Source organism: Saccopteryx bilineata, chromosome 5 (assembly GCF_036850765.1).
Source record: "Saccopteryx bilineata isolate mSacBil1 chromosome 5, mSacBil1_pri_phased_curated, whole genome shotgun sequence".
In the NCBI taxonomy this organism is placed as follows: domain Eukaryota; kingdom Metazoa; phylum Chordata; class Mammalia; order Chiroptera; family Emballonuridae; genus Saccopteryx; species Saccopteryx bilineata.
Genome location: NC_089494.1, coordinates 34,692,591 through 34,709,647, shown reverse-complemented (window position 1 = coordinate 34,709,647; position 17,057 = coordinate 34,692,591). Strand labels below are relative to the sequence as shown.

General features: G+C 38.1%; 1 protein-coding gene across 1 annotated transcript in view; it reads left to right on the top strand.

The window, feature by feature from the left end:
- The window catches only part of LOC136337564 (aldehyde oxidase 4-like), an 88,587-nt gene that overhangs the window by 3,319 nt on the left and 68,211 nt on the right, over nt 1-17,057 (top strand). Inside the window, exons 2-4 of the mRNA XM_066278903.1 lie at nt 2,004-2,061; nt 4,355-4,451; nt 5,425-5,533. Of these exons, the coding sequence (XP_066135000.1) occupies nt 2,004-2,061; nt 4,355-4,451; nt 5,425-5,533 (264 nt within the window). The remainder of the gene's footprint in view (nt 1-2,003; nt 2,062-4,354; nt 4,452-5,424; nt 5,534-17,057) is intronic.

Sequence of the window (17,057 nt, the reverse complement as noted above, 5' to 3'; positions counted from 1 at the left end):
ATCCTTGAATAACATGGGTGTGAATTGCACTGGTCCGCTTACATGTGGTTGTTCTTTTAATAAATACTTTAAATGTATTTTTCTTCTGAATGTCTTAATCACATTTTCTCTATAGCCTACTTTATTGCAAGCATACAATATAAATAAATACATACATATAACAAGCAGACTGTATGTTAATCAACTACTTATGTTATTGGTAAGGCCTCCAGTCACCAGTGGGCTATTAATAGTTAAGTTTTGGGGGAGTAAGAAGCTATACACAAATTTTCAATTGTGCAGGGGGATCAGCACCCCAACCTCTGCATTGTTCAAAGGTCAACTGTAGAGTGTTTGGCCGTGCAGGAGTGTGTGTATATTCTTAATGTACAAACTAAAATTGTGGTTTATACATCTCCTTCTGCTCCTTTTGTGACTCACTGCTGTTTTTGAGATCTGTCCATGTTGCTCTTTGCACCCCTGGTTTGTTACTTCTGCATGCATAGTTCTCTGGGCTGTGCTCATCCTTCATTCTGCATATCCAGTCCCCTAGTGATAGACACATGAGATGCTTCCAACTTCCCACTACCCCAAGAAACGCTGCAGTGGACATCCTACCATGTGCCTCCTTACCAACACTGGCAAGAGGATCTCTACATAAGATTACAGCATGCCAATTATATAAGCCCTGCCAGGTGGCTTCCAGATTCCTGCATAGGGCATCACATGATAAGTGCTTTCTTGCCAATTTATGATTTGCAAATCTGTCATGTGCCAATACTTGAAACAGTCAGACTTTCTAAGGCTTGCTAATCTGATGGGTGTGGAGTGTTGCCTTACTGTGTGCTTTCTCTGCATCCCTCTGATTACTGGTTAGGTGGCTCCCCTTTTCATAAAATTACCCGAAAAGGACTACTTTCTTTCTGGTGTCTATAAAGTATTAATGGAAAACAGAAGACAACTGTACAATTTTGTGAGTGCAACTTATGTAGTATTTCTCATATGGTTAATGAAACATTTATCTAAATGGCTGGGAATACTACATATTTGTCGAATTGTAGTTGGCAGTCTTTGACTAATTTCCCAAAGCCTAATCTTGTTTTCTTCTTCTTCATTTGAAATCTTAATTGTCCAATGCCACAATGGGTGCAGGGTTCATTCCTGGCTCCTCAGGTCTTCTGATGACTCAGAAGGAGGCTTGGAAACAGGAGGCATTTTATGAAAAAGTAATGTGGTTTGTTGCATTTCTGGGGTGACAAAAACAGGAATACCTTTAGTGGAATGGTGTCCTCTTTTTTGTTGCTGCTCAGTGCTACCATTTCAGGTAACTTTCTCTTCAGTTTTCTCTAATCTTGCCTGACTGTACCCAGGAAGGGAGCTGGTTGGGTCAAGGAGAGCAGGGAGCTTTCATCTCCTGTGTCAGCTCTGACCTACTGAGAGTAACAGCCTGGAATGCAGAGTGGGAGGCAGGCAGAGATTCATGCTCCCTTCTGCACCTCCATTTCACTGGGAGGAGGGGGAAAGATCAGGGTGGCTCCCTTAAACACAGTTCCTTAAGATCGCATGACTCCCTTAGGAAATCTCTGGCTAACCTGTTTTAGGGTTTTCAATGGTTATGGATTGTCTTGAATCAATTTCAAAACCTTTATGTCTGCTTCCCCATCTGGATCTTGTCCAGAATTTATCATTGTCATATACTATACAGGGTTTGGTAAAGGTAAGTTTACATGTGTTTGTATGGAAAAATAATACAATAATTAATAAATAATAATATAAGAATCAACTCTGTGTTTTAATACAATTACAAACTTACCTTTGCCCCTAGAAAATTCAGAGACATTGAAATAATGTTCCAAATTTTTTTCAGAATTCTGGTTCCAAAATGTGAGTTTTCCTTTGTTATTATTATTATTTTTTATGTAAAGCCACCACCTATCAAAACCATGCCCTCTAAACCATGGGCAGAATTGCCATGACATTTCGGTGTTACCTTCCTAAAGCCCTTCTCTCGTGTCACACTGTAGGTCACAGAGAAGAGTGCTGACCCTGAAGTGAACCTGCTCTTCTACCTGAGGAGAGTCCGTATCCTTATGTTTCACTGCAATGAATCTGGACTGGGTGCTAAAAAGGGAACTTCAGAACTAACACCTCGGAAGAAAGTCACTCTGTGTTTGTTCTGGGTAAACAATTTCCAGGTCAATTTGTAGTCTAGCTGGAGTTCAGAGCATGCAACTAGCAGTAATAGATTTGTACTTTATTTGCTGTATTTTTCACCTGAGCAAAATCAAGAGAACCCTCCAGTGAACCCTAGGGTGTGGGGTTCTGTGGAAAATAACTTCATGACTTTGGAAGCCCATGGTCACTCCGATGATGAATTCATATTCGGGAGCATGAATATAAAAATGTCTGGCCAATTGCTCAGGGGTGCATGCCACTGACAATGGTTTCACACAAGGGCATTTCATTGACTTGTCACCCATACCTCTGCATAACCTTATTGAAGAAAACAAGGTTTCATAAACATTTCAACACTCCAAAGAACACCTAATGCACTCCCAGATCCCCACCTCAGACCTGGGCCTTTCTCACCTGTCACTCCTCAAGACCTCCAGTGAACCCTCAATAAATACTGAAAAAGAGCTTCCTGGCTTTGGGCGCCACTGAAAAGGGGTCGCACAAGGGAGTGATGGTGGCAGTGGTTACACAGCTCCACCTTAGATGATATGAGTGTGTGTAATTGGGGTGAAATCTGAATCAGCTCTGTTCTGGTTATCAGTGTACGACCGACACCCAGGTCCTGATGTTGTACTGTAGTCATAGGGATGTCAGCACTGGGGACATCCTACGGAAGCTGGGGAACAGGGACACAGGACTGTTGCTACTATTTTTGCGACTTTCTTGAGGCATTATTTCAAAATAATAAATTAAATATATATTGTTGCCCTGGCCGGTTGGCTCAGTGGTAGAGCGTCGGCCTGGCATGCAGGGGTCCCGGGTTCGATTCCCAGCCAGGGCACACAGGAGAAGCACCCATCTGCTTCTCCCCCCCCCTCTTCCTCCTTCCTCTCTGTCTCTCTCTTCCCCTCCCGCAGCCGAGGCTCCATTGAAGCAAAGATGGCCCGGGCACTGGGGATGGCTCCTTGGCCTCTGCCCCAGGCGCTAGAGTGGCTCTGGTCGCGACAGAGCGATGCCCCGGAGGGGCAGAGCATCGCCCCCTGGTGGGCAGAGCGTCGCCCCCTGGTGGGCGTGCCGGGTGGATCCCGGTCGGGCACATGCGGTAGTCTATCTGACTGTCTCTCCCCGTTTCCAGCTTCAGGAAAAAAAAAATAATAATAATAATAAATAAAAATAAAAAAATACACACACACACACACACATATATTGTTTTTGCTATCATCACTCAAAGGAGGCACTGTGCTAGGCTCTGGGATTCGGGTTGTACAGGTAACATTATCCCCTCTTTCCCCAGTGTCTTTACTTCTTCCCCACACCTACCTCTTGCCTCCCAACGCACACACTCCAAACATTACTTTATTTCTCCAAATTTATCTAATAAATTATGTGTACCTGATGCCTCCTTTTCTACTGAACCTCTTGTGATGATTTCCTACCCATCATTTTACTACTCTAGCCAATATTTCTCCTACTACACTGTTCCACTCACTATTCCAGGAACTGGGTTTTCTCCTGCATAACGAACAAACAGACAAAAAACAAACAACAGGCCAAATCCTTCCTCAAGGGCTCTGCAATCTCCTATTTACTCAGCTTCAAAATTTCACTGTTGGTTAGCATACCCTATCACTTCTTAATGAATTTGGTTTTAAGTGAGAGGTAGGGAGGCAGAGAGACAGACTCCTGCATGCACCTTTACCGGGATCCACCTGGCAAGTCCCCTACGAGATGATTCTCTGCCCATCTGGGGTCGCTGCTCTGTTGCTCAGCACCCGAGTTATTTTAGAACCTGAGGTGAGGTCACAGAGCCATCCTTATTCAGCATCTGGGGCCAACTTGCTCAAACCATTTGAGCCATAGCTGTGTGAGGAGAAGAGAAAGAGAAGGGAAGAGAGAGAGGGAAGGGTGGAGAAGCGGATGGTCGCTACTCCTGTATGCCCTGTCCAGGAATTGAACCCAGTACTTCCACACGCCAGGCTGACACGCTACTTGATATCACTTTGAAATCTACACACTTCTCCATGCTTTAAAATGAACAAATTCATCTTAAAATGAACAAATTCATGTATGTGAAGAGCAAGCTGAAAAGTCGTGGACTCCCAAGTGAGCACGGCCAGAAGCAGCTCTGGGCAGAATTACCCCAGCGCCATTTCCCCATCTCCCCTGGGACCTCTCTATTCCTTGACTCTCCTCCTTCCAGTCCACCTCACAGGCACGAAGTACGGCTGTGGGGGAGGAGGCTGTGGTGCCTGCACCGTTATGGTGTCAAGATATGACCCCAAGAACAAGAAGATCCAGTATCCTTTGTGTTGGCCAGGGCCATGCATGTGCACATCTGGAAAGGATGTGGAGCTTCCCACTGTTCTGTTTCTATACACTCCTCCTCTCCTCTCTCCAAGTGTCTATAACATTCACACAGAATCCATGCTGGTTCTCCCTGCAGCTTCCTACGCTCCAGATCTTTCCAGACTTTCTTTCTATCAGAATGTATTTAACTGGGCTAGCATTCAACCAGTATTTGTATTTTTTAATGTTTTGCATTAAAACTGGACTTAACTACGCCACATTGGTTTACATAAGTCAATATATCACCTTATGATCAGTAAAGCTTCTTTTCCTTAGAATAAGGGAGACGAAATAGAGAATGAGGATCTCTTGGAGACCCTACACAAAACTCTATTATTTGATCTACCTATTTCTTTCTTTTCTATTTTTTTTAGTCAAGTGAGAGGTGGGGAGTCAGAAAGACAAGCTTCCATATGAGTCCTGATTGGGATCCACTCAGCAAGCCCTATACAGTGCACTGCCCATCTGGGGCTGCTGCTCTGTTGCTTAGAAACTGAGCTATTTTAGAGCCTGGTGTGAGGCCATAGAGCCATCCTCAGCTCTCAGGACCAACTTGCTTGAAACATTCAAGCTATGGCTGTGGGAGGAGAAGATAGAGAGAAAGAGAAGAGAGGGATTGAGAAGCAGATGGTTGCTTCTCCTGTGTGCCTTGGCGGGAAATCAAACCTGGGACATCCACATGCCAGGCTGACACTATACCACTGAGCTAACTGGCCAGGGCTCCATTTCTTTCTAATATTCTATGCCAGCCACAAGTAAGCCCTTTCTTGAACATTTCCAGATGTTTATAGTTTTATATCTAGTGTTCTCTATATTCTTAAGGAAATACAGCCTCATGCCTCTCCTGGACCAAAACTATCCACTGGATTATGTCACCCACTTCCTATAATTCCAGCATGTTCTCTTTACATAATTCCATCACAGCCATTATCCAGTCACAGCGTGCCTGGTGCCCATCTGCTCTCTGCATGGAGCTGCTGTCACTACAGCAGAAGGTGTAGGAAGCATCAAAACCAGGATTCACCCCGTGCAGGTAAGAACATACACTGATTGGGATGAAGGGTTGATATAGGCATCCCACATAGTCTAATGTACTCCAAATAGATCACCAACTATGAAATCCTTTGTACTTTAAGTTCTCATTTTGTGAGAGTCCATGCTTCAGAACTTAGGATTTTTTTTTTCAAAGACTGGTGTATCACCCAAGATTTCTTCATTGATTTTAATATATGTTAACTTCTCGGCCCCATCATTATGATTTTAATTTGCATTTCTCTGATGATTAGTGATTATTTAAACTAAAACAAGGACAGTCCAGTTTGTCAACAAAAGAAAATGAAATAGAAAACCAGAAGTTTATAGAAAATGCTAGCTGTCTAAGATATTTCAAAATACTGACTTCTGAACAATAGGCTAATTATGTATACAAATACTCCCAAGTGCTCCCCAAATGTCTCCGAAGTAACTAAGCACCGTGCTACCATAAAATACAGCTAAAATGACAAAGTGTTTACTAAAGTCTACAAAACTTTTTAAAGAAATGGCAATGTGTTTCTGTCAGTTATTTTAGTTTGGTGGTCTTATATGCTCTTTTCCTCTTTTTTTTAGCGCTGTATTTCAAGTTTTTTTTTACATGGGTGGTTACCGTTAGGTTATTGCAAAATAAAAGTTCACATATATAAGAGTTCTTTGTTTTATCAGTTCTCCTGCTCTCCATCTTCCTTTGCTATTGCAGACCTTTATTCTCTCACTTTTTATGTTTCTGTTGTCACAAATTATCCTTGTTTATGTTGTAACCTGATGGAGCTTTTACTTGTAGTTTTGTGTTATTTTGTCCTTTGTATTTGGACACATAACCCCCTTGAGTATTTCCTGCAGTAGGGGTATTCTGGCGATAAATTTCCTCAGCTTCTGTATGTCTGGAAAGTTTTTATTTCTCCTTCATATTTAATATGTCACCAGAAAAAACCAGGTTTGGGGCAGCTCATTGCATTCAGCCAATCAAAAGAAATGAACCAGACTGAGTATATAGGAGTATCTCTCATTCAGAAATACTGGTACCCTGGAAGGCAGGAGAGTCCTGTCTACTTAGCTGCCTTAACACTCTCTTGGTTCTGCCAGTATTTAAAGGGTTCCAGGGAAAAAGAAAAAAAGTAAAAGTCAGTGCTTTTAGTCACATAACATTATGCAGAAGGTGAGAATTCAGCTGTGGAAACATCTCCTTTGCAAATTCTTTTGATGTGACACAGGCCCAATCAGCATGGTCCTATCTGGTGTCCTTGGTAAATCTTCATGACAGCCAGAGTCAGGGGTCTCCCAGAAATAGTGGGGACCTGGTGCCTCTAGGAATTAGCTGTGAAAAGACTCCCTATTTTCTTAGGATACAAAATAAAGATTTAAGATCAGCGAACTAAGTTTCTAATTAATATTATAGGCCCTAACTTTTCACAGTAAATCCTGTGGCTAGGATTTTACAAACAACTATTGTGATTTAAAGTCTCCTGATTATCAGGACCCTCCCCATGTAAGCTTTTCCGGACATTCCTGCAAAGGTAAACTTTTTGCTACATTTCAAAGTAAAACCCAGGGAGCCATTAAGAGAGACTAGCAAACAGATTAACTACTTCCTAACCCTATGGATCTCCTATTCTTACAACTAAGAATCTACTTATTATTGAAACCAAATTTCTCACTTTGGGGCTCCCCTATCAGAAGGACAACTCTGAAGGATATAGTATTTTTGGTTAATAATTCCTCTCTTTCAGTATTTTAATTGTTTCATCTACTGTCTTCTGGCTTGACAGTTTCTGCTGAGAAGTCTGATGATAACCTGTTGGGCCTTCCTGGATGTGTTAAGTTTTTGTTTTCCTTAGCTGCCTTAAAAATTAATTCTTTGTCATTGATTTTTGACATTTTTTATTACACTGTGCCTTGCAGAAAATCTGTTTGGGTTGAAATAACTTGGTGTTCTCTTTGCTTCTTGGATTCAAGGATCTAACTCTTTCCATAGGCTTAGAAAGTTCTCACCAATTATTTGTTTAAATAGGTCTCCATTCCCTTCTCCCTCTCTTCTTCTTATGAAATAGCCATTATTCTTATATTGCTCTTTCTGATTAAGTCAGAAAATTCTTATAGCATTCTCTTAGTTTTTGAAATTTTGAATCTCTCTCTTTTTCCCTCCGTAGCATCCCTAGTTGCCTGTCTTTGATGTCACTGAATCTCTCCTCGGTTTGGCCTGTTCCATTAGCTAAACTTGCTAACTTATTTTTCAACTCATGTATTGAGTTCTTTATCTCTGTTTTTCAAGTTTCAGTCTTTCTGGTGAGGTATTCATTTTGCTTTCTGAGCTCATTAATTTGCCAATCACTGTTTTCTCTTATCTCATTGAGTATTTTCAGAACTTGGATTTTGAATTCTCTATTCTTTAACTCCAAGGTTTTAATGTGATTGAGATTTTTTTTTCTAGAGATCTTTCATATTCTTCCTGAACTGCATCTCTTGGGGAGTCGTGGTATTTCTTTTTTTCTGCCTTGAGGTCATTTGGAGTGGTTATTATTAAGAAATCAAGCAAAAAACAATTATAAAAAATAAAATAAATATTAACATTAAACATTGAAGAAGAAAACTACAAAAAACAGAAATAAAAAATAGTAATAAGCAAAACAACAACAAAAAACTAAAGGAAAACAAAAAAATAGAAAAAAATTCCATGAGAATTTTCTCTTTTTCAAGTAGGTGACACTGGATAACAAATTTCAGCTCTGTAAAATCCCAGTCTGAACTCAGCTGTAGCAAAGGTAAAAGTGGGCTTGCAGTTGCAATGAGGGATGGGACTTGTTGTGAGGGCTTTACAGCTTTAGCAATGGCAATCTCAGATTTCTGTTTTCTACTCCTCGCATCCCAACAAAGCAGGGGACAAGACACACAGCCCCTTTGTTCTTCAGCTGTAGGGTGTGTCTCTGCCACTTTCAGTACCCATGTGGGGAGGGAGCCCATATCTGGGAGGCTGGGTTGGTTGAAATGTGTATTTTGTGTCTCTGTCTGAGTGCAGGATTCAGGCAGGTCATGGGAACAGTAACCCCAAGCTCTGCTGCTTTGTTTCGGTATCACACCAAATTCCCCTCAATGTCTCTGGTGTTCTGGGCAGAAAAAGACCCAGTAGCTCCTGGGTCTTTTTTCTCCTCTCTCTGGAGCCCCACCATGAATGCTTCTTATCTTCCACCCTTGTTTTCACCCTTCCCACATTTAGTCGATTGGATTTGCAGAACTTTCAAGCAAGCCTGTGAGGCCAACTGAGGTTCCTTCACTGAGTTATGTCTGTTCAATTTGTTGAAATTTCAAGGACAAATCAAGGGTACCTCTTCCTAGATTATTTTTGATGCAGTCGTATATTGGGATTTTTTTCTTAATTTCTCTTTCTGATAGTTTCTTATAGGTGTATAAAAATGCAAATGATTTCTTTTTTTAATTAATTTTATTTTTTTAATGGGGTGACATCAATAAATCAGGATACATATATTCAAAGATAACAAGTCCAGGTTATCTTGTCGTTCAATTATGTTGCATACCCATCACCCAAAGTCAGATTATCCTCTATCACCTTCTATCTTGTTTTCTTTGTGCTCCTCCCCCTCCCCCTTTTTCTCTCCCATTCCCCCCTCCCCCCCGTAACCACTACACTCTTATCAATGTCTCTTAGTTTCACTTTTATGTCCCACCTACGTATGGAATAATGCAGTTCCTGGTTTTTTCTGATTTACTTATTTCACTTTGTATAATGTTATCAAGATCCCACCATTTTGCTGTAAATGTTCCGATGTCATCATTTCTTAAGGCTGAGTAGTATTCCATAGTGTATATGTGCCACATCTTCTTTATCCAGTCATCTATTGACGGGCTTTTTGGTTGTTTCCATGTCCTGGCCACTGTGAACAATGCTGCAATAAACATTGGGCTGCATGTGTCTTTACGTATCAATGTTTCTGAGTTTTTGGGGTATATACCCAGTAGAGGGATTGCTGGGTCATAAGGTAGTTCTATTTTCAGTTTTTTGAGGAACCACTATACTTTCTTCCATAATGGTTGTACTACTTTACATTCCCACCAACAGTGTATGAGGGTTCCTTTTTCTCCACAGCCTCTCCAACATTTGCTATTACCTGTCTTGCTAATAATAGCTAATCGAACAGGTGTGAGGTGGTATCTCATTGCCGTTTTGATTTGCATTTCTCTAATAGCTAAAGAAGATGAGCATCTTTTCATATATCTGTTGGCCATTTGTATTTCTTCCTGGGAGAAGTGTCTGTTCATATCCTCTTCCCATTTTTTTATTGGATTGTTTGTTTGTTTGTTTGTTGTTGAGTTTTATGAGTTCTTTGTATATTTTGGATATTAGGCCCTTATCTGAGCTGTTGTTTGAAAATATCATTTCCCATTTAGTTGGCTTTCTATTTATTTTGCTCTCAGTTTCTCTTGCTGAGCAAAAACTTCTTAGTCTGATGTAATCCCATTCATTAATTTTTGCCTTCACTTCTCTTGCCTGTGGAGTCAAATTCATAAAATGCTCTTTAAAACCCAGGTCCATGAGTTGAGTACCTATGTCTTCTTCTATGTACTTAATTGTTTCAGGTCTTATGTTTAGTTCTTTGATCCATTTTGAGTTAATTTTTGTACAGGGGGAGAGACTGTAGTCCAGTTTCATTCTTTTGCATGTGGCTTTCCAGTTTTCCCAGCACCATTTATTGAAGAGGCTTTCTTTTCTCCATTGTGTGTTGTTGGCCCCTTTATCAAAAATTATTTGACTATATATATGTGGTTTTATTTCTGGACTTTCTATTCTGTTCCATTGGTCTGAGTGTCTATTTTTCTGCCAATACCATGCTGTTTTGATTGTCGTGGCCCTATAATATAGTTTGAAGTCAGGTATTGTAATGCCCCCAGCTTCATTCTTTTTCTTTAGGATTGCTTTGGCTATTCGGGGTTTTTTATAGTTCCATATAAATCTGATGATTTTTTGCTCTATTTCTTTAAAAAACGTCATTGGAAGTTTGATGGGAATTGCATTAAATTTGTATATTGCTTTGGGTAATATAGCCATCTTGATTATATTTATTCTTCCTAGCCAAGAACAAGGTATATTCTTCCATCTCATTATATCTTTTTCGATTTCCCTTAACAATGGTTTATAGTTTTCATTATATAAGTCCTTTACATTCTTTGTTATGTTTATTCCTAAGTATTTTGGTTTTTTTTTTTGTTGCAATCATGAAGGGGATTATTCTTTTGAGTTCGTTCTCAATTGTTTCATTGTTGGCATATAGAAAGGCTATTGACTTCTGTATGTTAATTTTGTATCCTGCGACCTTACTGTATTGGCTTATTGTTTCTAGTTGTCTTTTTGTGGATTCTTTGGGGTTTTCGATGTATAGGATCATATCATCTGCAAAAAGTGATACCTTTACTTCTTCTTTTCCGATATGGATGCCTTTTATTTCTTTGTCTTGTCTGATTGCTCTGGCTAGAACCTCTAGTACCACATTAAATAAGAGTGGAGAGAGTGGACAACCCTGTCTTGTTCCTGATTTAAGGGGGAAAGCCTTCAGTTTAGTGCCATTTAATATGATGTTAGCTGATGGTTTATCATATATGGCCTTTATCATGTTGAGATATTTTCCTTCTATACCCATTTTGTTGAGAGTCTTAAACATAAAATTGTGTTGTATTTTATCGAAAGCCTTTTCTGCGTCTATTGATAAGATCATGTGGTTTTTGTTCTTTGTTTTGTTGATATGGTGTATTATGTTAACTGTTTTACGTATGTTGAACCATCCTTGAGATTCTGGGATGAATCCCACTTGATCATGATGTATTATTTTTTTAATATGTTGTTGTATTCGATTTGCTAGTATTTTGTTTAGTATTTTAGCATCTGTATTCATTAGAGATATTGGTCTGTAGTTTTCTTTTTTTGTGCCATCCTTGCCTGGTTTTGGTATGAGGGTTATGTTGGCCTCATAAAATGTGTTTGGAAGTATTGCTTCTTCTTCAATTTTTTGGAAGACTTTGAGTAGAATAGGAACCAAGTCTTCTTTGAATGTTTGATAAAATTCGCTGGTATAGCCATCAGGGCCTGGACTTTTATTTTTGGGGAGGTTTTTAATGGTTTTTTCTATTTCTTCTCTACTGATAGGTCTGTTTAGGCTTTCTGCTTCTTCTTGACTCAGTCTAGGAAGGTTGTATTGTTCTAGAAATTTATCCATTTCTTCTAGGTTGTTGAATTTAGTGGCATAAAATTTTTCATAGTATTCTACAATAATTCTTTGTATATCTACGGTGTCCGTGGTGATTTCTCCTCTTTCATTTTGTATTTTGTTTATATGAGTTCTTTCTCTTTTTTCCTTGGTAAGTCTTGCCAAGGGTTTGTCAATTTTGTTGATCTTTTCAAAGAACCGCAAATGATTTCTGAATACTTATTTTGTATACTGCTACTTTAGTTTTATCAGTTATGATAGTTTTCTAGTGCAATTATTAGGATTCTCTATTATAGCATAATATCATCCACAAATAATATCAGTTTACTCCTTCCTTTCCAATTTGAACATCTTATATTTCTTTTTCTTGCTTGTCGTGGCTAGCACTTCTGACATTATGTTTAATATATTTGGTAAAAATGTACATCCTTGTCTTGTTTATGATCTTAAGGACAATGCTTTTAAGTTTTCCCCATTGACTATATTAACTGTGAGTTTGTTATATTATCCTGAGTTATGTTCCCTATATTCCCACTTTGCTGAGAAGTTTTGTCATAAATGGAAAGTCAGTATATTGTCAAATGTTTTCCTGCATCTATTGATATGACCATAAGATTTTTATCTTTCATATTGTTTATGTGATGTATCACATTAATTGTTTTATGGATATTGAACCAACCTTGCTTTGCAGGAATAAATCCCACTTGATCATAGTGTATAATGTTTCTAAATGTATTGTTGAATTTGGTTTGCTAATATCTTGTTGAAGAGTTTTCCATCTATGTTTATAGAGGATATTGGCCTATAATTGTTTTCTGTAACACCTTTATCTAGCTTTGAAATAATAGTAATACTGGTTTCATAAAATGAGCATAGTGCCTTTCCTCCTCTTCAATTTTTTGGAAGAGTTTGAGAAGGATAGGTCTTAATTCTTATTTGGATGTTTGGTAAAATGTCCCTGAGAAGCCTTTTTGGTCCAGGACATTCATTTATTGGGAACTTTTTGATTATAGATTTGGTTTGGTTAGTAGTTATCAGTCTGTTCAAAAATTTTGTTTCTTCTTCACTCTGTCTTAGAAGATGTATGTTTTTAGGAATTTATCCAGTGCTTCCAAGTTGCCTAATTTGTTAGCATATAACTGTTCATAATATTTTTTCATAATCCCTGGTATTTCTGTGGTGTATTTTCACTTGTCTTTCATTTTTTATCTTTTTATTTGGGTCCTCTTTTTTTCTTGATGAGTCTGGTTAAAGGTTTATCAATTCTGTTCTTCTTCTCAAAGGACCAGCTCTCAGTTTCATTGATATTTTGTATCATCTTTTTAGACTCTAATTCTATTTTTTGACCTTTATATTTTCATTCTTATGCTTATTGTGTGCTTTATTTATTCTTCTTTTTCTAGTTTTATTAGTGTTATTTTAGATTATTTGAAATTTTTCTTGTTTTTTTTAGGTTGGACTGTATTGTAATAAATTTTCCTCTTAAGACTGCTTTTGTTCACCCAAAATCTCATGGATTTGGTGTTGTTATTTTTTTTCTAAAAGTATCTTTTTATTTCTTCCTTAATCTTATTGTTAACTCATCTATTATTTAGTAGCATATTATTTAGCCTCCATGCAATTGTGTGTTTTTTAGTTTTCTTTTTATAATTAATCAGAGATGTGCTTGATATTTCAGTCTTCTTAAATTTATTGAAGCCTGTTTTGAGGCCTAACATATGTCCTATCTTAGAACATGTTCTGTGTATACTTGAAAAAGCTGTATGTTCTGTTGTTTTGGGGTGAAATCTTCTAATAATACCAATTAAATCTTTTTCTAGTTTTATTAGTGGTGTTATTTATTTATGGTGTTATTTAAGCCTGCTGTTTCCTTATTGATTTTCTGTCTGGTTGATCTAGCCATTGGTATCAGTGGAGTGTTAAATTTCCTACTGTAACTGTATTACTGGGACTCTCTCCTTTAAAGTCTGTCAATATTTGTTTTATATATATATATTTAGGAGCTCTTATGATGGGTGAATAAATATTTATAAGGGTTATATCCTCTTGTTAAATTGACCCCTTTATTATTATGAGATGTATTGTACATCCTTGTCTCTTGTTATAGCTTATGCATTAAAATCTATTTTGTCTGATATAAACAATGCTACCCAAGCTTCTATTGTATTAATAGGTATGTAGTTATTGCCATTGCATCTTTTTTATTTTTAACTTTTTATTCTTTTTAAAGAAGTCCCTTTAACATTTCCTGTAATACTGGTTTAGTGGTAATGAACTCCCTTACTTTTTTCTTGTCTGGGAAGCTCTTTATCATTCCTTTGATTTTAATTGATAGCCTTGCTGGCTAGAGTAGTTTTGGTTACAGGTTTCTACTTTACATAACTTTGAATACTCGTCAATCCCTTTTGATCTGACAAGTTTTTGTTCAGAAATCAGATGATAGTATTATGGAAGCTCCTTTGTACATAACTAACTGCTTTTCTCTGGTTTCTTTTAAGATTCCCTCTTGTTGGAAAGCTTTTGCATTTTAATTATGATGTCCCTTGTTGTACCTGCTTTGAACTCATTTTGTTTGGGACGCTTGCCATTTCCTGGGCTTATATATCTATTTCATTCACCAGATTAAGAAAGGTTTTTTTCATACTTTATCAAATAAGTTTTCAATCCCTTGAGCTCTCTCTCTTTCTCCTGGTATCTTCATGATGTGAATGTTGGTATGTTGTCCCAGAGATCCCTTAAATTATCCTTATTTTTTTTTCTTTTTGTTTTTCTGATTGGGTGTTCTCTCTTACATCATCTTCCAAATCACTGACTCAATACTCTGCTTCGTCTACTCTACTGTTGATTCCATCTAATGTAGTCTTCACTTCAGTTATTGTATTCTTTTCTAACTGATTCTTTTTTGTGTTTTCTGACCTTCATTCTTATGTTTCTTATTTCTTTGTTGGAGTTTTCACTAAGTTTACTCTTTCCCTAAGTTCATGGGACATCCTTTTGACCAGTGTTTTGAACTTTGCATCTGGTAGATTACTTGTCTCCATTTTGTTTAGTTCTCCTTCTGAAGTTTTGTCCTGTTCTTTTATTTAGGATATTTTCCTTTTTTTCCTCAACCATTCAGGTTGTCTTTCTGTCTTTGTTTCTATACTTTGGATAGATCTGTTACATCTCCTGGTCTTGGCAAAGTGGCTTTATTTGAGTGTCCTGTGGGCCCCAGTGGTGCATTCTCTCTGTTCACCTGAGCTAGGTACTCCAGGAGTATTTTTTGTATGGGTTGTATATACTCTTCTACTGTAGTTGAACTTCTTTTGCTGTTGTGATGTCAGTAAGACAAATTAACCTGAGGCTAACTGACTTCGAGGAATGACTACAATAAACAAACTGTTTTTCAGGGTTTGGCTCCATGGAACAGATTTGCTTTAACATGTCTCTAGTGTCTGTCATGTCCACCCTTTGGGTCTGTTGTTTGTATAGCTAATTGGTTGGTGCTCTTTGCGGTCTGAAGCAAGGTGTGTTGCTTCTGCAACCTCTTAAGAGGATCTCTGACAGAGACCAAGATCCATCAATTCTTGTGCCAAGCACAAAGCCACCAGGTAGAAACTGTACAGTGACCTGAAGATGGTTCCCACCTGTTTTAGGCTGGGAGGAGTCTGGGAGAGGCTAACATCCAAACAAATGTTAGTTGTTTTAGTACTAGAGGTATGGGGCATGCTGGGGCAATGATACTTCTCTGGGGTTGGTGGATCTTAGAGAGATCTTAGGAAAGTTCACAAGGAAGGTCAAAGCCTGTTGCTTGAAAAAGGTTAGAGCTTGTGCACAAGTTGGGTGGGGCAGATTCTCAGTGAACAACCAGGGTGGGGTAAGCAGTGTTTTCCAATTTGATGGAGACTCAGATTTGGTACCTCCTGTACCAACAGGCTAAGTTGCAAAACTAAAAATAGGAACAGTGGTGACCACCAGCTTGTTATGGTGAGGGAGACCTTAAAAATGAAACAATAGTGTGCATTCCAGTACTTTTGTCCAGCAAAGAGCTGCCCCTCCAGCGCTCATACTGAAGCCAGACAATTCAGTTACTGCTTGTATGTCTCTGGCTCTTTTCAAGCTGCCTTTCCTTTGCTGTAACTTAGGACAAGTGTTTGTGAATAAATCTGTGGTCTGGCACTTTAAGATGATTCCTGGGTCTCCAGCATTTCTCTATCTCACTTGGACAGAGTTGATTTTCACAGTGAGATATTGTAGAATCTCCTATTCCCAGCATTGGTGCTCTGGGCTGGGGAGCCCTGTGAATGACTGGGATCGTTTGCTCCTTAGTGGAAACCTTCACAGCCAAGGTATCACACCCTGTTCTTCACCACCATGTATAAGTGTGGGACCAGCTTGTTTTGCATCTCTGCTCCTCCTAACAGTCACAATGTGTCTTCCTTTTTATATCCTTAGTTATAGAAATTCTGTTCGGCTAGTCTTCATGTGGTTATTGGTGACAGTTTTATAATTTAGTTGTAATTTTGATGTTGTCATGGAAGAAGTCAAGCATAGCACTTACCTACTTTACCATCTTGACTGAAAGCCTCTCTCAAGTCTTGACAGTACTTATAGTAGATTTGTTCAGTAGTGCCTTGGAACAGCTTGTACTAGCCTCTGTGAGATAATTGTTAAATTTTCAGGAATTTTTCAAGCCATTGTTTAAACACAGCCATTATTAACAAACTATACAAACTTAAAATTAAATAAGTAATGTTACAAATGTTAATAAATATCAACATTTCTCATCTCCTAATTATTTTACTATTATTTATGCTCTTGAGATTATTTGTCTATTGTATCTACTTAATGAAAATTCCTCAGAATGGTATATCACTGTGCATTTCTTCCCAGATCCACATTCAATGACAGCACATTGGAAATTGGACATCAGCCCTATTGGAAATATTTGCACAATTATATTTGGTAGAAACTACAAATCAGTGTTTGTTTGTTTTTCTCAGAGATCCAGTTGTTAAACATTTGCCACAACCTTTACAGCAAGTTTTTAAACTACTTTTAAAACAACTTGTCATATAGCAATAAATCCAACACAACAAATTTCTCTATAGTATTAAAACAATGTTTGTCTTTTCATTTTTTTATAATCCACACTATTTTTCATGATTACATATGCCATTGTTGTATTAAAATACTTCTTTTTTATTTTTCTATTACAGTTGACATTTAATATTATATTAGTTTCAGGTGTACAGCATAGTGGTTAGACATTTACATAACTTATGAAGCAATTCTCCCAATAATCTGGTACCTACTAGGCACCATACA